Source organism: Lissotriton helveticus, chromosome 1_1 (assembly GCF_964261635.1).
Source record: "Lissotriton helveticus chromosome 1_1, aLisHel1.1, whole genome shotgun sequence".
NCBI lineage: Eukaryota > Metazoa > Chordata > Amphibia > Caudata > Salamandridae > Lissotriton > Lissotriton helveticus.
The window spans coordinates 174271139-174292330 of record NC_136057.1 but is presented as its reverse complement, the minus strand read 5'-3'; the positions used below and the strand labels follow the sequence as shown (position 1 = coordinate 174292330).

General features: G+C 46.9%; 1 protein-coding gene across 1 annotated transcript in view; it reads right to left on the bottom strand.

The window, feature by feature from the left end:
* IPO13 (importin 13) overlaps positions 1-21192 on the bottom strand; it is a 651059-nt gene that overhangs the window by 148469 nt on the left and 481398 nt on the right. The window contains exons 9-11 of the mRNA XM_078661811.1: positions 15027-15053; positions 10455-10589; positions 9935-10078 (exon numbers count right to left, since the gene is read on the bottom strand). Coding sequence (XP_078517937.1) covers positions 9935-10078; positions 10455-10589; positions 15027-15053 — 306 coding nt within the window. The remainder of the gene's footprint in view (positions 1-9934; positions 10079-10454; positions 10590-15026; positions 15054-21192) is intronic.

Below are 21192 nucleotides of genomic sequence, written 5' to 3'. Positions count from 1 at the left end.
AAGCCTTCAACTGGTGCGCGTCCGCCCCAGACACAGTTGTACATATCTAATAAACCACTAGGTTGTGTTTACTTAGATCACTGCGGTCCTTTTTCTTCTGATACTGCATACAAGTATATCTTAGTAGCAGTTGATTCATGAACACGCTTTATGTGGGTGCGGCCTCACCGCAGCGCTGATTCACGAACTGTCATAAGAGACTTGCGTGTCTTTGTAGGGCTTTTTGCCTGTGCTACCTTCCATTCGGATCAGGGTCTGGCTTTCGCCTCTAAGGCGTATAAGGATGTCATGACTTCATTGGGCGCCCAAGTAAAGTTTTCGTCTCCATACAGCTCTGAGGGTAATAGTGTTGTTGAACGGATGAACCGTGACTTAAAGCAGTCTTTGACAGCTCGAGTTATAGGCACTGGCAGGAACTGGCTGGCCCACCTCAATGGCGTGCAGCGTGCTCTTAATAATCTCCCTAGAAGGTCTCTGGGTGGGCGGACCCCATACGAGATGCGCTTTGGTATCAAGATGTTTGTACCGGACCTGGACGGTCTAGTCCGTTGACGTAGATGAACATTGCAATGTTTTACAGAATCTACAAGAGACGAGAGACAGTCTTGCAAAGGAACATTTGCCATCCACCTCGGATGATGCCTTGCAGATCCCGGTAGTTGGCTGGCTACCACAAGTTGGAGAACTAGTTCGGGAGAAGATCGAAAACAAGAAAGAATTTGGTCCCTCTTATCGAGCTCCAGTTCCAGTGCTTGGTGTGAAGGGCACAAGAACAGTGATTTTATCACCACTTCCAGGTCATAAGGAAAACAGGTATATCTCCATTAACAATGTCAAGATACACAGAGTATCCGATTCTTCATAGTATAACACCGGCGGTCTCATGTCCTTCGATTTTGAGAAATTCTGTTTTGGCCCCGGCTTCAAATCCTGTGCCTGATGTTGCCCTTGAGATGCCTGTAATTTCTAGTCCTTTATTGAGTACACTGCCTGGTACTCAACTTGATGAAACTGACTACACTTACCCAAGTGACTTATCGATGCCTGAATTACTGTTTAAAAAATATTTTTTGATGCCCCCTTGGACCTATATTTGGCTGGTGCTTTTTTCGATTGACCTTTTTATGTCAATTGGTTTTGTGTTTTATTTTTTCCGTCTCGTCAATGGACACTATGTCGAGGAGAGAACATGCATTCGACATATCAATGGAACATTGGCATCCCATTCCTCAACACACAGATTGAAGAGAGACTTGGCTTTTGTTAACATCACTGCCTGGCCTGTCCTGGATGGGATTGTATGGGATGCTGTTAAATTTCAAATCCATGGCCCCACTGAGGTTATAAATGTCCCTAATGTGCTTTGAGTTAACATGGGGAATGTAGTTAAACAAAATATATGTTCTGATAATTGGGATGTTCAGGCCGTCGAAGCATTGTTTTCTGATTTGAAATATTATGCTGCCTTTGATGCTGAAGATTTGTATTTAGAATCTGCTAATTACGGTGACTTGTATTGTTACCAATATTTTGGCAATCACTACCTGCATAAAACTAATAGCAGGAGATACACTGTAAATTATACACAATGGGAGCATTGTCCAGCTCCTATACAAGGCAGTTCTGCTTTCTCTTTGAAAAAGTTCTTATTTTACTGATTTTAATCAGTCAAATCCCAATGCATTTTGTTTTAAAATAGCTGTTGGAGGCTACGAGCTGTGGAAGGAAACAGTTGACCTGAAATCTGTTTGGGGTCCTAAAAGTTGGCAGGTGCAAGGCACTGAGGCTTTGCACCGTGCATGTCTCATCCCGAATCATATGTTGTGTTTGAATTCTACAATTTCACAGACAACATGCTTTGGATTGGCTACCTTTAAAAAATTAAATGCTCCTTCTTTCCCTGATTTAGAAGAATATTCAGGTTGGGGTAATACTACAACATTTTCGATCAGAGAGTTCTATTGCTAAATTCTTCTTTTAACATATCCAGTTTGGATCCCAATGGCTGGTTGCTCTGGCACAGAAGTGCTGACTCGTGCCAGCATTGTTTTTTGGGTTTGGCCCATGGCTTTACACAGGTCAGGGTGAAAGTGACCATTCTGTGACTACCTATTCTGTAGGCAAATTATGTCAGAATTGGCTCAAACATTCTACCTTGGCGTCAGTTAAACAGCATTTATCTAAACTGACTGACGATGTTGATCTGAATGATTTCATAAAAGGCCCGGCTAAAGGTAGATCTAAAGGATGGATATATGCTGTTTATAACGAATTCTGGAGGGCTATAGATCAAGCTAATTTAGAAAAAGTGCAAGCAGTTCTGGATAATAGCATTAACACGCTTTCTTCCCGCATTTACACATTGGACAACATTGTGTAATCTGTTGTTGATATTGTGCAAGATTAAGTGTCTGTATTGTACCATGGTCAGAATCAATTGCATTCTATTATGCAGTTTGCATGGACCCTGCAGACGCTTAAGGCAGAAAAAGTGCCATGGCATTACATGAATACCTCTTCCCTGTTTGCCCGTTTAATTTGACTGACAAGCAGCGTTTACTTTCGATGAAAGATGCCTCTTTTTCCATGTTACACATTGAGCGGTTAGAGTCTTTACCGTTTTCTCTGGCACAGGCCACTGCTGCAACTTGGCTTATCCACGGATTGATAACTCTCCCGTTTCCTCTGTTTGAGTTTAAAAACTGTATGAAATACTTTGCCATTGGTAGATACTTGCCTCTTGGTAGTACTTATCTCCATGAAGCCTGGTCGCTTCCTTTTACATATAGATGCCTTAGGGAGGGCAAGGAAGTTTATTTAAATGGTGAAGAATGCACTGAAACACCGGATCACTCATTAATGTGTAGACATATCCAATTACACGGCTCCTGTAATCAGAACAGACCACCAGGAACCCGGAAACAATTCAGCGAAGACATCACTGACTTCATCAGCCCACATGCCCTCGCCTCAGAGAACTACATTCTACTGGGAGACCTCAACTTCCACCTGGAAAAGAAAAACAACAGCAACACCACCATCCTTCATTACAACCTGGCCAACCTTGGTCTCAAACAACTTGTTGACACCCCCACCCACATAGCCGGACATACGCTTGACCCAATCTTCACCTACAGCAAGCACATCTCCTTCGATAACACCACAGCTCTCCATTGGACGGACCACAGCTGTGTTCACTTCAGCTACAAAACTACCTCGACCCACAACCCCCCACAACCTATTCCACGAAGAAACTGGAACAAAATCACCACCGACCAACTCCTCACATCGCTCAAAGAAAACCCTCCCGCCCTCTCATCGGACCCAAACCAAGCGGCCACCAAACTCAAACAATGGATCACTCACAGTGCTGACGAACGAGCTCCCTTGAAAAACCACAAAACCAAACAGGGCAGCAAAAAGCCCCCTGGTTCAACGAGGACCTTAAGAAATCCAAGAAACTATGCCGTACTCTCGAGAAAACATGGAGAAAAAACCCAACCACTGACAACCTGACCACCTGCAAACACCACCAACTGATCCGATCTACCAAGAAGTCAGCATTCAAGGATCGACTCGACAACAACGCCCAAAACAGCAAGGAACTATTCAACATCGTCAAAGAATTTACCAACCCCACCACAGCCTCAAATGACATTACTCCCTCCCAAGAACTCTGCGACTCGTTATCCTCTTTTTTTCTACAACAAAATCGCCGACATACATAACAGCTTTGAGATCTTTTCCAAAGATCCACTCCACCCACCTCCGAACCTAAACCGCCCTCTAACATCCTTAACACCTGGAACCCAATCACTACTGAAGACACCATCCGCCTAATGAATTCCATCTATTCAGGCTCACCAACCGACCCCTGTCCCCACCACATCTTCAACAAAGCAGACTCCATCATCGCACCCCACCTCCGTGATGTCATCAACTGCTCCTTCAACTCCGCTACCTTCCCAGAAAAGCTGGAAACACGCCGAACTCAACGCCCTCTTGAAGAAACCCACAGCGGACCCCTCTGAACTTAAGAACTACCGCCCCATCTCCCTCCTCCCATTCCCTGCCAAAGTCATTGAGAAAGCCGTCAATAGACAGCTCGCCGCCTTCCTTGAATCCAACAACTCCCTCGACTCCTCACAGTCCGGCTTTCGGGCCAAACACAGCACCGAAACCGCCCTATTGCAACGACAGACGACATCCGAACACTACTGGACAACGGAGAAACAGCTGCCCTCATCCTACTCGACCTCTCCGCCGCCTTCGACACAGTCTGTCATAGCACCCTCATACAACGCCTCAGCAACATCGGCATACAAGGAAAAGCCTTGGACTGGATCATCTCGTTCCTCGCCGGAAGAACCCAGAGAGTCCGACTCCCCTCATTCAAATCAGAGGCCACCGAAGTCATCTGCGGAGTACCACAGGGATCATCACTCAGCCCCACCCTCTTCAACGTATACATGAGCCCCCTCGTATACATGAGCCCCCTCGCATCCATCGCGCGACAACACAACCTCAACATCATCTCTTACGCTGACACCCAGCTGATCCTTTCCCTTACCAAAGACCCTAACACCGCCAAAACCAATCTTCATGAAGGCATGAAAGAAGTAGCCGAATGGATGAAAAACAGCCGCCTAAAACTTAACTCAGACAAAACAGAAGTCCTCATCCTAGGATCATCCCCCTCTGCCTGGGACGACTCATGGTGGCCATCGGCCCTGGGATCGGCACCTATACCCACAAACCATGCACGTAACCTAGGCTTCATCCTAGACTCCTCCCTCTCGATGACCAGACAAGTCAACGCCGTCTCATCCTCTTGCTTTAACGTACTTCGTATGCTCAAAAAAATCTTTCGTTGGATCCCCACCGAAACAAGAAAGACTGTCACCCACGCTCTGGTCACTAGCCGACTGGACTATGGAAACACCCTCTATGCCGGAACCACATCCAAATTACAGAAAAAACTCCAACGCATCCAAAACGCATCAGCCAGACTCATATTGGACATCCCGCGCCAAGCTCACATTACCGGTCACCTGAAAGACCTCCACTGGCTTCCCGTCAACAAGAGAATAACGTTCCGTCTCCTCACCCACGCACACAAGGCCCTTTACAAACTAGGATCCGAATGCCTCAACACACGACTGTCCTTCTACACACCGACACGCCAACTAAGATCCTCCAATCAAGCCCTCGCCGCAGTTCAGCGCATCCACAGATCCACAATGGGAGGAAGATCCTTCTCCTACTTGGCGGCCAAGACCTGGAATTCTCTCCCCACTCACCTCCGCCTTACCCAGAACCACATTTCCTTCAGGAAGGAACTTAAAACCTGGCTTTTCGATAAATAATGCACCCCTCCACAAGCGCCTTGAGACCCTCTGGGTGAGTAGTGCGCTATACAAATTCTTGAACTAGAACGAGCCAAATTTAGCCTGTGTTTTGAAAGGTACCCCCGTGCCTGCTATCGTTCCCACATTCACATTACTGGCAAATGGGAGTTATTTACTATTAAACAATGAGGATTGCTGTGGGTAAATAAAAGGAATTGCTTATGTCGTTACCGTCAGTGAGCGTGTGGTTTGTTGTAAGAATGTAATGTATCCACCCACGCATGGGAAACTGGATGTTTCCATCTGGCCCAAGATTCCGACCTTGAAAGCAGAGTTCAATAAAATGAGTCGCATAAGAGCTCTATTGTCCCAAAAAGAAGTTGCCCTCACATCTGCATGTGAGACATTCGTCTTTCACGTGGCTAACACCTGCACAGAGGTGCATGCTTTATTAAATACTCACTTGCCCTTGCATTTTGGTGAAATAATTCACACAATCTTTAATGCATCCTCCACAACTGGGCTGGCAAACTTTTTTAAAGTGGTTAGCAGCGGCCTTGTGACTTCATTTCAAAGTATATTTGGGGTCTTTCCTGCTTTCTTTCATTCGATTTTTTCCAGCCTATTTGGTGGATTTCCCATTCTACTGGCACTGGCTGCAGGCGTTCTTTTGCTGTTTTGTTTCATTCAAAATGGATGCACGTCCTGTGTTTCAAGACGAGCTGTTGCGACTGGCACGGTTTCGCAACAGAATGCTTGAGCACTATGGAGCGCGGCCACTTGCCACCTTAAGTGCAGCTTATGGATTATAGTTTCGATTTTCCTATTTTTACATGTGTCCAGCCTGTCTTTCATTGCCTGAGTTGCGATTTCGACTGGGCCCTGGATTTGTGTGTCTGCAATACGGTGCCTCCTGATGTGGATTATAACCAGCTCATGAGCCCCTTAGTTGCTCATGAATTGCTTTGTTCTGACGGAGGGATTATGGCTTTTGCAGCGATGCATGGAATACTGGGTCGTTGGAATGTATTTGCAGTAGCACAAGATTTCTTGGCACACAGCTTCATTGAGAACCCACCGAGTTGCCCTCTGATGGTGCTAGATGCTCCGGTAATTGAAGAGCATGTATGTTCTTTCCCCCTATTTAATTGGATGGCTGAACTATTTTCGGATGAGAACAGTGACTTCCTATTGGAAGCTGTTGCTGCTTATTTAGCATATTCCATGTTAGGATGAAGTATGTCATCACCATTTATTGGACATTGAACATTTTTTATTATTTTTTTCTAACATGTGAAAAAATGTTCTGCCCCAGGCCTATTGACTTTGCTAAAGCCAATGACTAAACTTTCTTGATTATGAGATTTTGTTGTTGGGTGAATTTTTTTTTATTTTTTAACTTGCGCACATTTGAGCTGACTGTCGATCTTGAACTCTGCATTCCAAAAATGTGCCCCTTATCTCATCTTATCTTATCCGTGCTCAGATCAAGGGATGGTGTCATATAGATATGCTTTGCCTTCGAACTGTGTTAAGTTAGCATGAGCTTATTAGGAGTTTAAACGCCATTTTACCTTTCTGCTGCTTCTGCACACGGCACATATTGTTATTAGAACTTTGAGCCTAGTAGAATATTTAGCATCACACGAGAATAATATGTTTTGCTATTGTATCAGCTTTGCTTGGTAAACTATGTCTGTACAGTGAGTGCCGAGGCCTTCAAGGTTATTTCAACACAGTGGTTGTTGTGAGGTCTGATCTTCGCCCGACCTAGACATAACATATATGCAGCTGCAGCCAACTCTGGCTTTAGGCGCGTTTAATATTGCACTGCATAGAGCATGCCAACACACTTGATGGATATTCGCATGCAGAGAGCTGGTGGAAGATGATGTGATCCCTTTCCACTAGGATCAGAGGTATGGGGCCGCCCTTCTAAAACCCAAAGAGACCTTCTTTAGATATAATATAATATACTAGCAAGGGAGGGTAAGACGTAGGTGCCATTTAGCCTTCTTCCCTTTAGCATTTTAACATGCTTTCTCCCTTTGTATTTTATGGACTAAAAACTATGCTGATTACTGGGTTTCTTATAATATGTTTGCTTGTATTAGCTAAGATACTGCGCTTGAGAACACTGCATTAGAAATAAACATTTCAAACTTGCACGTGTCTTCATTTACTCCTAGTTCTGGATTGATATGTTGGTATAACGAAAGAGTGTTCATGTGTTCCAAGTTACCTGAGGTGTTCTAAGTCCATGTTCTGGGTTGTCTAAACATTGGGAGTTTGTAAGAACCAATGAGACACTGACTGCTAGTCTGGTAGGGGATTTTGGGTACTAAGATGAGTTTTGGCACACCCTAATTCACGGAAGTTCCAAGTCTCTATGCACAGTTCTGTGTGAGAGCAGGATCCCTGCGACAAGATGTTTATCACGTTTTCCTCACTCTTGATCCAATCATATTTCAGCAACGAGTTTCAACCACGTCTTCAAGGACTGGCCTTTAAAAGCTGGAGGGAGTGCTGCTTGAGGTCTCACCATATCCCAGGTGTATTAACAAAACAAGGGACTTAAACATTTGCAAATTAGATGCCAAGAACTAACTAGCCGGTTAAAACACTGCACCAATGAACTTCCCCAGTTTAGAGTCTTTCAGAAAATCCAGCAGGGATAGAAGTGACTCCTTTTCAGCTCTATAAATGGGTGACCTGGTTGGTGAGGCAACTGTAAAAACCTATCAATTACGGTGGTTAAAGGCTCTGGGTAAGGTGGAAGAAAACAAAGGGTAGCCAAACTATTGAAGATCTAGTGAGAAGTAGGCATTGTGTACTATGTCAATGTATCCGTTGATAAATGCTGTAGAGGACAGGGCTAGTAGTGATGCAATACACATTTGATGAGACTGCCATAGCTAACGGCATTCCAGAAAGGCGTTTTAAGTCAGATTAAAGAGGACTTGAAGTCTAAGTAAAACCACTTGATCCCCTACAAACGTGAACAGAGAGAGGCATGGTAAAAACCTATGACTAAACCGTCAGTCTGAAGCCCACAGTCCCAAGCAGCGCATGCCTTTATAGTAATGCCATCAGCCACATTCACCGCATCCTTCACAGTCAGGGGATTTCTAGCAGATGGTTGGAAGTCCAGTTTTATTTTTTGAAACTGCACAGGCTTCACGTTTATTCTCCAGAAGGGACTCTAAATGCTCCCCTGTCTTGTCTAATTGCTACACAATGGAGTGTGGCAATGGCAAGTGAAAAATGGAAGCTGACATTAGAGCTGGGCGACAATGGCCAACTCAAGTGGAGGTTAAAGTCTCTTTCATGTCTTGGTTCAGTACACTCAATTACACTACAACACAGAAAGCTATTTTGTCCTTTGTCAGAGTAGGCCTGGACAAAGGGAACACTCTCTAAAATGTTGGGGTGGCAGCAATAGGCAGTGGGTCTCATGGAGTACTCTGCATTACATGTGTATTCACCTATGGAAACCAAGCAGGGCTTGGAATAAAGATAATTTGTTTTATTTTAGGGGCTGCAGCAGGCAGGAACAGGCTTGCCAGTGCAAGACTGTGACTGGACTCTACTCTTGGTACCAACAGGCTGTTTCTTCACGAATGGGGTACTTTTCACTGAAAGTGTGGTTGTGTGATAAGAGAAACAAGGAAAGTGGAGGATTATGGTTCTTGAGAAAGGAGTCAGCAAGGGTCAGTAGCCATTGGTCAAGCTGCTTCTTCAGAAAGAACAAATGAAAACTCATCAGTTCTGCCAACCCAGTCTTGAAAATCTTGTCAACCTCAAAAGGGAACACAATTCATGGGATTGTACGTCGCATTAGACATAATCTTATGCCTGTATATACTGGAAATATCAAAGTCTTGACTTGGAGGTGTAGGATGGTAATCCTAAAGTGAAATGATTGCATAAACATATCTCAAGGTGTTGAAAAGTAAACCGTAACGAAAAATAGGATCAAAAATATATCAGTCAACTAATACAAAAAGCAGGAAAAATGAATGCTCAAAATAAAAAGGCATAAAGCTGTAGTGCATAATGAGGTCCTGTTGACACTAAGAAATCTGAAAGAGTTGATGCAGAGAAGAAGGGATACGGTGAGCTTCTCTACATTGCCTTCTAATAAATAACGTAGTGTGATGAGGTTACAAAGCTGTCTAAGATCCTCCAGATTATGCCAGGACATCTCCCAATAACACATGGTTCTAGGGGTTATCAGGAGACTATAGAGCACCGCATAAATAAACAAGATAAATATAAAAGATGGCAATCTACGTGTTGAAGTCTGACAAATCGAATATCAGGAGGAAGGGAAGTTCTAGTAACAGTTCTCAGGGGCAGAAGAATCTGTGCTCCCATCCTATTCACAGACAGTCTTTAACACAAGCCACTGTAGTAGGAGACTAGACAAATAGGCAGCTATTCGTATCTACATTTACCACACAAAATGATATTTGTTGAAAAATATTGTGAGGGCTTAGTCAATAATGGGACAAAAAGAGAATCCTCCACTTTTTTCCCTGTACCGGTAGTGCGGCTGAGCAGACATCACTACCCATGCTACTCACCGGGTTAGGTCCTTGCACAATGGGCAACTTCTTGGCCTCACTGCCTTTGTGGTCGTCGTCATGGTGACTGATGTCCAGGGTGGTGAAGAGGTTGGAGAGCAGCCCCAATATGTGGATGATGGCCAGCTTGTTCGAGGGGTTTGGCTGTTAATACAAAGCAGAGCAGGTCAAGAACTCATCTCAAAGGAATAGCAACACACGCTGGTTGGAAGAAACATTTAGTTACCATTTGATATCTGAAAACTAATAGCTTCTTATGTTGATCAAGAAAATGCCCACTGTGGTGAAATTTCAACTAACTACCCCAGGCATACCCAATAAAATATGACCACCCTCTCTGAAGCCAAAGGATTAACCCTCGCAAACAGGTGTGCACCTTAACATCGCATTGCTATCCCAATTACATGCTAATGGTCACTGTAAAAGACACCAAACTCAGTCACAATGACAAAAGGGGCGGGTTATTGGTCCTATTAAAAGACGCAAATCCCACACACAAAGGCAAGTTTGGGAAACTCACCGTTTCATCAGCCAGCTTCTCCAGTTGCTGGATGTACGGTGTGATTAGAGAGTGCAGGTTTTTCAGGATCTCTTCAACCTGAAGAGCAGAGAGTAGGAATCCCAGCGCCTGCATCAGCCACATGCACTGACTGGTCTGAGAGGAGACAGAATAGTTATTGATGAAGCGGCCACCCTGGCCTACAGACTGGATCTTATCACAGATTAGGTTCACTGGTGTTATCACTCACAACCGTGAACGACTTGAACATATCGTGCAGTTCTCTGGTCCCATCACCCACAACCTGAGCGACTTGATTGTGTGGTACCAACTGGGTCAACTGGTCACATCACCCATACTTGATCCTGTCATACAGACTGGGTCCTCTGGTTTATTCACACAAAACCACTGTGAGTAACTTGTTTCTAACACACAGACTGGGTCCTCTGGTCTCATCCTAAGCATTAAATACGATAACTCTGTGGAAGCCGTTTTTATAATTATTCTCCAAGTTAGCAGGGCCGCCTGCTTTATGATACTAAATGACTACCACGCCTGTAGAGCTTGCATTGAAAAGACTTAGATAAAACTATCTGCAGTTTCTGAAAGTAAGCTGCCTTTGCAATGCAAGGCTTGCTTGAGAACCACATTCAAGCAGTACACAATGCTAGCTTAGCAACAGGCCCTTGACCATGCCATATTTAGAAGTGGTTAAGCATATGTGTCCCTGATTGGACTGAGGTTACAAATAATTTTTGATCACATTTACCATTACAGGTACATTGCATTAGTTTTGAAGTTCCAATTATCTCAGGCAAAGAACATGTGGCTAGCTACAGCCCCACCACCTCACACCATGCTGGCATCACACTGTGTTGGACTCTTCTGATTGGCCTGGTGTTCTGTGGTTGCGTAACCTGCCAAAGCTACTGATGATCAGGAGACACTGCTGTGCTTTATTTCTGAGAAAGTTTCTTAATCTTGTACTTTTACTGGACATGTATTGCCTAAATCATACCGCCCTTTCTCTGAGGTTTGAAAGAATAAGAGGTTGTGTGAGACTTCCCCTTGTTGGACACTCTGCCTCTAGCGGTCTGTCCCTGTGTTACACGTAAATAAATTTTTTCTTTCATCATATGTGCTGACAGAGTTTGTATTTCTTTTAGTAGGATTCTACAACTCAACTCAGCCCTACAACCTGGGCCAACTGGTCTTAACACCCGCCTACACTATGAATGACCAATGGTATCAGTCTATACGATAGGATTATCAACCCTAACCATGAGTAACACCATCCTGTGATGAGACTGTGTCCTTTGGCCTAAACACCTACACACTCTATGAGTGAGCTGAACCTGCCCTACAGACTGGGTGCAAGGGTTACATTACCTAAGCTCACCACAAACAAGCCGATCCTGCCCGACAGACAGGGTCCACTGGTTACATTACCCACACCACACAGACCAGCTGATCCTGCCCTATAGACTGGGTGCACTGGTTACATCACCCACACCCACCACAAACCAGCTAATCCTACCCTATAGACTGGGTGCACTGGTTACATCACCCACACCCACCACAAACTAGCTAATCCTGACCTATAGCCTGGGTGCACTGGTTACATCACCCACATCCACCACAAACCAGCTAATCCTACCCTATAGCCTGGGTGCACTGGTTACATCACCCACACCCACCACAAACCAGCTAATCCTACCCTACAGACTGGGTGCACTTGTTACATTACCCACACCCCCACAGACCAGCTGATCCTGCCCTATAGACTGGGTGCACTGGTCTTGTCACACAAAACCAATATGAGCGACTCAATCAACATACAGAATCCGCTAGTCTCATTACCCCCATCTGGTAAGAACGGCTAGACCCTATTGTACAGAATGGCCGCTCTGGTCTTATCATTTACATCCACTGTGAGACTCGATTATGCTGCACAGACTCGGTCCACTGTTCTCATCATTCACACTAATGAGCAACTTGATCTTGCCCTACAGTCTGAGCCCACTGGTTCCATCTCTCTCACCTCCAGCAAACAAGCCAATCCTGCACTACAGACTGGGTCCACTCGTCTCATCACCCACCTACAGTCTGAATGACTCCATACTCTCGTACAGACTGGTCCCACATGAGTAACATCATCCTGCCACGAGACTGGATCTATTGGTCTTAACACCCACACAATCTAGGACTGAGCTGATCCTGCCCGCCGTATCCGACGCTCTTGTCTCATCACACAAAACCACTAGGAGTCGACCCTGCGCTACAGACTGGGCCCTCTGGTCTCAAACCACCACTAGTGAGTCGATCCTGCGTTACAGACTGGGCCCTCTGGTCTCAAACCACCACTAGTGAGTCGATCCTGCGTTACAGACTGGGCCCTCTGGTCTCATCACCCACCACGAGTGAGTCGATCCTGCTCTACAGACTGGGCCCTCTGGTCTCAAACCACCACTAGTGAGTCGATCCTGCGTTACAGACTGGGCCCTCTGGTCTCAAACCACCACTAGTGAGTCGATCCTGCGTTACAGACTGGGCCCTCTGGTCTCATCACCCACCACGAGTGAGTCAATCCTGCTCTACAGACTGGGCCCTCTGGTCTCATTACCCGCCATGAGCAAATCAATCATGCTCTACATACTGGGGAGTCTGGTCTCATCACCTGCATGCACTATGAATAAGACCAATCTGCTCTACCGTCTGGGTCCTCTGACCTCTTCACCCACAATCTCTATGAGCAACTCATTCCTATTGTACAGACCAGCCCCTCTGGTCTCATCGCTCACACCAGAAGCATGCGGCTGGTTTGCAATGTTACCAGCAGAGCACTTTTCACTACTACCCACCATTGGAGGAGACACACCTCTAATCATGACCCACAGCACTTGCTGTTGCTTTGGGAATGATCTGCGGAACTGCTGTACTACTGCACTTGAATCTTAACCTGAAGCATTCACTGATGCTCCAGCAGCCACATCTCACCCAGCTCTCCCAATGCATCTAAAGCCTAACTTGCTTTAGTACTCACTGTTAATGCATTAGCCGTACGATAACCAAGAAAGCATTGGGGTGCCCTGGATGGATGAGCTTTCCTACCGAAGAAAGCAGAATAGCTGTGCTATCTTTTGCAGTAGCTGTGAATGATGCATGTTAGGAAGGAGATTATTTAATAAAGCTGTGCTAGCTACAGGGTGTTATGACAGAGGTGCTCAGGAAGGGCTGTCGTGCTGCAGAGTGTGAAGCAGCTCCGGAGTGCACTGCATTGGACCAGCTGTACTACCGTCTGTAGATGTGTCCTGCAGTCCATGGTAGTGATACTGAAAGAGCTGCATGTGGCTCTCTGCTGCAGAAGGGGTGAGTGTTGCAGGGTGTATCGATGTGTTTTGAAGAGCTCTGACTAGCTTTGTTCTCTGCTTCTCCTGTTAGTACCAGACCTTCTAATGTACTTCAAGCATGGCTGGCTTCAGTCTGTGCTATCACCATACAAAGATACTGCACAGGCCATCTAAAGTGCATCAATCCAGCTGGCACCAGTGCCTGTTATCTCATCACTAAGACACAATGTGACCAGGATACCCCCTTCATCAGCAACTCTGAGGTTTCAAATCTGGACCTCTTTGTGTCCGTCCTGACCAGCTGGCGGGTCCTTCAGGCACTGGGCCCTTGCACAAGTGATTGTGAGCAAGACTAACACTGGCCAGTTTCTGTGACCGCACTTCAGTATGACCCAAAGGTTACCTGAGATTGCCAGAGGCAATGAGGAGTATGCACCTGGACACAGGCTGCAGTTTAGATACACATGGATCGTCACATGACCAAAGGTTTATTGTCCCCCTCAAGGTTCATTGCTATGAACTCCCTACACCTGAATCCTCCAGCAGAACCCTAGTCAGACATATAGTAAACAGACTCCAGGGAATAGCTGCAACAATGTTTATAACACAGGTCAATGAAACATCAGTCCTGTTCCTCTGAGACCTGCTTACATCAGGATAGTCAGGGCATATATTTTTATGAGCATAATGACCCAAGTCTTTGCCACCCTTGGGGGATTGTACAACTGCCTTCTTCATTCATTCAATCTGTGTGGCCCCCAGGAACAACCAATGTAAACGTATAGCATTTTTTACTTATGATTCATTTCTATTTTACTTGCTGACTGGTGATGACACGTTTCTCACATGGCATTATTATGGTATCGCCAAAATATAAGAAAGGAATGTCAAACTAGGCAATCAACTTCCTAATTAAATGAAGGGGCTCACAGAGGGAAGAGGGAGGCTGTACAAACTGGATAAAAGAATAAAACCGGTATTTTGATTTTTTTTTACACCACGGTTTAAGAATAAAATTACACTTAAACAATCACTTCCACAAGTTTATATTTAAGGCAATGGCATCCTGAAAAGAACACCACATAAAAATAACATTACACAAGCCTTTGGGTCACAGTGTATGGGCAGAACATGCAAAGTAAGACGACTGAAACTTCAAACAGGATTTGTGGTCGTTAGAACCAGGGAACTAACGACACTCAGAGTATAGGCAATTAACATGTTTCATGCAGGTTCCTGTTACCTTGTGGATCTGCTTCATCAGGACTTCCTGTGGATGGAAAGAAAGAAAAGCCACAGTCAGTGGAGACCCAACTACTACCAGATGCAGACTGAAGAAGGCTCTGATCCAGCTACAGAGAGAGAACCAACACCTGACAGACCACATACACCTTAGACACCACAGATCACTTCTGTAAGGCCTCTCTATTCTCACACCATGAGCCGCCACATTGGAAAGAGCATCATGAGATAACATGGGCTGAAGCTGGAGATGGATTGTAACATGACAATTTAAGATGCCGATGAGAACCAACTGGATCCAGCATATGCTATGATTAGGCTTTCCTGTTTTCAGTTTCTATTTTTGGTAAATTCTGGTGGGGTTTTTTCAGAGTTTTCAATATCTTAAAAAACAGTTATTATCAGTGGTTACACATTTTCGCACCACTCAAAACAGATAAAGTGTTTTTTCGGTGTTTATGGAACGTTTTGCTTTTATTATTGCTCGCTTTCTGCTCTGAAACAACATGGTATATAGACAGTGTACTTATAGTGTATATAAGGTCCAAATAGATTTTTGCAAATTAATCTTATTGTAGTAAACCATACAATACTTCTTCAGTGAGTCTTTGGGTCATGTGAGCTTTTTCTTTCCTTCCCATGTAAACTTCCTTGAAAAGGCCTTCTCAGCATTCTTAGCCCATTAGGCTGAGAACCAGCAGCTAAGGGACACAGTTGGTATGACTCTTTCTTTGATGCCACATAAAGCACGAAATGATAAATATTTGCGATTTAGTTCCTGTGCATTAGAAACCAGAATGGACTAAAAAGTCAATAGCATCCCTCATTAACTCTTAAGATTGTAAAGATGCTTTCAGCATACCATCTAACAAGTGGCAAGGATCTACTACAGGGAATCCCTTCAGCTCGGGTATCAATTTTGAGAGGTCATCACACAACTTTTTTTATATACGTAGCTGAATCACTGGAAATACAAACAATATCGCTCCAATCTTTGTTGAACTTGGAAAGAACCTTTTTTGCAGAGCATTACAAGTGACACTGCGTTCCATGTTTTCCAAAAGTCTGGTGTCATTTTTTCACCACTATCCCAGATGCTTGGTGGTGTATATACTTGTCACTATACCTTGCATTGAATGTTTAAAGCCTGAGGTGTTGGCAATTCACCTACTATCAATACTAACCCACTAGAAACTATGGTCTGATGTATTAAGGGTTTTTACCCAGTCTCTGTGGGTAAATGTGATGACACATATTAGGAACGATTTTTATGAAAGCAGCCATTTTACCCATAGGTGAAAGAATCAAATGCAGCCAAAATATCAAATATGAGTTTGATATTTCCTGATTCTCTATAGCTTATAAAATAATTAAACTAGACCTAAAACATGAAACTAAACCCTGCATCTTTAGACTAAAGGCCACAAAACTGAAAAAGTAAAAGGAAGAAGAAACAATATTTTAGTGGCATCCCTAAAGAACAAAACTCAAGCAGAATAATGTTAGCCAGTCTTTCTTACTGCTACTTGCATAACAAAGTTACATTGTATTGACCCCGTCAGGAAGAAAAAATAACTTTCACTCTTTTTCCTTTCTTTGAATGGCATTTAGTTTGTGGTTGTCCAGGTGTTTTTTCAGTGTTTATATGTTTTCACCGGTGAGGGCTATTTTTCTTTCAGTGGGGTTTTATCAGTTATTATAGGTTTCAACCTAAAACCCCACAGCCTAGCTATGATCTTCAAAACAGATACTTTCATGGATCAAACACAGAGGTTTTGCATGAAACCACATGGACAGTAAAGAATGAGGAAAACACAATAACACTGCCAAGGTTCACATGGGAGAAGTGAAACACCTAGCACTCCTTCAAGAAAGATGGAAGACCTTAGCACATGGAAAAGAGATGTAATCCAGGAGAATGTTCGATGGAACACATTCTCAATGGCAATGCCAGACTAGGACAACCATGAAAGGTTCTGTAGATGTGTGAAAACTCATCTCTCCTGACTGGTGTATGCCACCAGAGAACAATGAAGGAGAACCACAATGAGCAGAAGTGCTAACACACTGCCTGACCTTTCTGCTCACCTGATCCATCCTGTTTAGTCTTCGGTTATCCTTCCCATAATCTGCTATAAATACTTCAAAACCACCTCGCATGCCATGAAGAAGTTACAGAAACCACTAAATTACAGACACCACAATTACCCTTCATTTTTAGTTTACAAAATGAATAAGTATTGGCAAAGCCAATAGGTCTCATGTATGAGAGCTATTGGCAAGGATTTGTAGCCTTATTGTACAGCAGTGTGGCAGCTGTGCAGCATGGCCAAACCATTGATTTCTAGTACCAACCACGTCATAGCACTTTCAAAAAAAATATTTTTAGTTGTGAGCTCCCCTATTGCTCCTCTCTTCTCCTCTCCCCCTACTCATGTCATTCTATCATGCTCTTCATTCTTCCATCCCACAAGGATGAGTCACCATAGTGAGAGGGAGAGAGAGGAGAAGAGGACATATGAAAAGGGAGAAGGGTTGGAGCAGACAAACAGACAATGGAGTGTGGGCAGAAGGGGCTGAGGCAAGCACACGGACAAAGGGGGTTGGGCGGAGCGGCTGAGGCATGCACGCAGACAGCATAGGGTGGGCGGAAGGGGCTGGGGCAGGCACATGGAAATGGTGGGTGGGCAGGAGGAGCTGGAGCAAGCACACAGACCACAAATGGAAGCCTGAAGGAGCCAGGTCAAGCACACGGACAACAGAGGGTGGGAGGGAGGGACTGGGCAAGCATACAGAAAGAGGGTGGGTGGGAGGGGTGGGACAGGCGTACAGAAAGAGGGTGGGAGGGGTGGGACAAGTGTACAGAAAGAGGGTGGGAGGGAGGGGTGGGACAAGCGTACAGAAAGAGGGTGGGAGGGAGGGGTGGGACAAGCGTACAGAAAGAGGGTGGGAGGGAGGGGTGGGACAAGCGTACAGAAAGAGGGTGGGAGGGAGGGGTGGGACAAGCGTACAGAAGGGGTGGGAGGGAGGGGTGGGACAAGCGTACAGAAAGAGGGTGGGAGGGAGGGGCGGGACAAGCGTACAGAAAGAGGGTGGGAGGGAGGGGTGGGACAAGCGTACAGAAAGAGGGTGGGAGGGAGGGGTGGGACAAGCGTACAGAAAGAGGGTGGGAGGGAGGGTGGGACAAGCGTACAGAAAGAGGGTGGGAGGGAGGGTGGGACAAGCGTACAGAAAGAGGGTGGGAGGGAGGGTGGGACAAGCGTACAGAAAGAGGGTGGGAGGGAGGGTGGGACAAGCGTACAGAAAGAGGGTGGGAGGGAGGGTGGGACAAGCGTACAGAAAGAGGGTGGGAGGGAGGGTGGGACAAGCGTACAGAAAGAGGGTGGGAGGGAGAGCGTACAGAAAGAGGGTGGGAGGGAGGGTGGGACAAGCGTACAGAAAGAGGGTGGGAGGGAGGGTGGGACAAGCGTACAGAAAGAGGGTGGGAGGGAGGGTGGGACAAGCGTACAGAAAGAGGGTGGGAGGGAGGGTGGGACAAGCGTACAGAAAGAGGGTGGGAAGGAGGGGTGGGACAAGCGTACAGAAAGAGGGTGGGAGGGAGGGGTGGGACAAGCGTACAGAAAGAGTGGGAGGGAGGGTGGGACAAGCGTACAGAAAGAGGGTGGGAGGGAGGGTGGGACAAGCGTACAGAAAGAGGGTGGGAGGGAGGGTGGGACAAGCGTACAGAAAGAGGGTGGGAGGGAGGGTGGGACAAGCATACAGAAAGAGGGTGGGAGGGAGGGGTGGGACAAGCATACAGAAAGAGGGTGGGAGGGAGGGGTGGGACAAGCATACAGAAAGAGGGTGGGAGGGAGGGGTGGGACAAGCATACAGAAAGAGGGTGGGAGGGAGGGGTGGGACAAGCATACAGAAAGAGGGTGGGAGGGAGGGGTGGGACAAGCATACAGAAAGAGGGTGGGAGGGAGGGGTGGGACAAGCGTACAGAAAGAGGGTGGGAGGGAGGGGTGGGACAAGCGTACAGAAAGAGGGTGGGAGGGAGGGTGGGACAAGCGTACAGAAAGAGGGTGGGAGGGAGGGTGGGACAAGCGTACAGAAAGAGGGTGGGAGGGAGGGTGGGACAAGCGTACAGAAAGAGGGTGGGAGGGAGAGCGTACAGAAAGAGGGTGGGAGGGAGGGTGGGACAAGCGTACAGAAAGAGGGTGGGAGGGAGGGTGGGACAAGCGTACAGAAAGAGGGTGGGAGGGAGGGTGGGACAAGCGTACAGAAAGAGGGTGGGAGGGAGGGTGGGACAAGCGTACAGAAAGAGGGTGGGAGGGAGGGTGGGACAAGCGTACAGAAAGAGGGTGGGACAAGCGTACAGAAAGAGGGTGGGAGGGAGGGTGGGACAAGCGTACAGAAAGAGGGTGGGAGGGAGGGTGGGACAAGCGTACAGAAAGAGGGTGGGAGGGAGGGTGGGACAAGCGTACAGAAAGAGGGTGGGAGGGAGGGTGGGACAAGCGTACAGAAAGAGGGTGGGAGGGAGGGTGGGACAAGCGTACAGAAAGAGGGTGGGAAGGAGGGGTGGGACAAGCGTACAGAAAGAGGGTGGGAGGGAGGGGTGGGACAAGCATACAGAAAGAGGGTGGGCGGGAGGGGTGGGACAAGCATACAGAAAGAGGGTGGGCGGGAGGGGTGGGACAAGCATACAGAAAGAGGGTGGGCGGGAGGGGTGGGACAAGCATACAGAAAGAGGGTGGGAGGGAGGGGTGGGACAAGCATACAGAAAGAGGGTGGGAGGGAGGGGTGGGACAAGCATACAGAAAGAGGGTGGGAGGGAGGGGTGGGACAAGCATACAGAAAGAGGGTGGGAGGGAGGGGTGGGACAAGCATACAGAAAGAGGGTGGGAGGGAGGGGTGGGACAAGCATACAGAAAGAGGGTGGGAGGGAGGGGTGGGACAAGCATACAGAAAGAGGGTGGGAGGGAGGGGTGGGACAAGCATACAGAAAGAGGGTGGGAGGGAGGGGTGGGAAGAGGGTGGGAGGGAGGGGTGGGAGGGAGGGGTGGGACAAGCACACAGAAAGAGGGTGGGAGGGAGGGGTGGGACAAGCACACAGAAAAAGGGTGGGAGGGAGGGGTGGGACAAGCACACAGAAAAAGGGTGGGAGGGAGGGGTGGGACAAGCACACAGAAAAAGGGTGGGAGGGAGGGGTGGGACAAGCATACAGAAAAAGGGTGGGAGGGAGGGGTGGGACAAGCATACAGAAAAAGGGTGGGAGGGAGGGGTGGGACAAGCATACAGAAAAAGGGTGGGAGGGAGGGGTGGGACAAGCATACAGAAAAAGGGTGGGAGGGAGGGGTGGGACAAGCATACAGAAAAAGGGTGGGAGGGAGGGGTGGGACAAGCATACAGAAAAAGGGTGGGAGGGAGGGGTGGGACAAGCATACAGAAAAAGGGTGGGAGGGAGGGGTGGGACAAGCATACAGAAAAAGGGAGGGAGGGGTGGGACAAGCATACAGAAAGAGGGTGGGATGGAGGGGTGGGAAGAGGGTGGGATGGAGGGGTGGGAAGAGGGTGGGAGGGAGGGGTGGGAGGGAGGGGTGGGACAAGCATACAGAAAGAGGGTGGGAGGGAGGGGTGGGACAAGCATACAGAAAGAGGGTGGGAGGGAGGGGTGGGACAAGCATACAGAAAGAGGGTGGGAGGGAGGGGTGGGACAAGCATACAGAAAGAGGGTGGGAGGGGGGGTGGGAGGGACAAGCATACAGAAAGAGGGTGGGAGTGAGGGGTGGGACAAGCACACAGAAAGAGGGTGGGAGTGAGGGGTGGGACAAGCACACAGAAAGAGGGTGGGAGGGAGGGGTGGGACAAGCACACAGAAAGAGGGTGGGAGGGAGGGGTGGGACAAGCACACAGAAAGAGGGTGGGAGGGAGGGGTGGGACAAGCACACAGAAAGAGGGTGGGAGGGAGGGGTGGGACAAGCACACAGAAAGAGGGTGGGAGGGAGGGGTGGGACAAGCACACAGAAAGAGGGTGGGAGGGAGGGGTGGGACAAGCACACAGAAAGAGGTTTATAAAGCTCTTGATACTACGCTGGTCCCTACTCTTTGTCACTTATATAATAAAATATTTCGGGGGGAAGCGAAAATCCCAAGCTCTTGGAATGAGGCAAATATTATTCTAATTC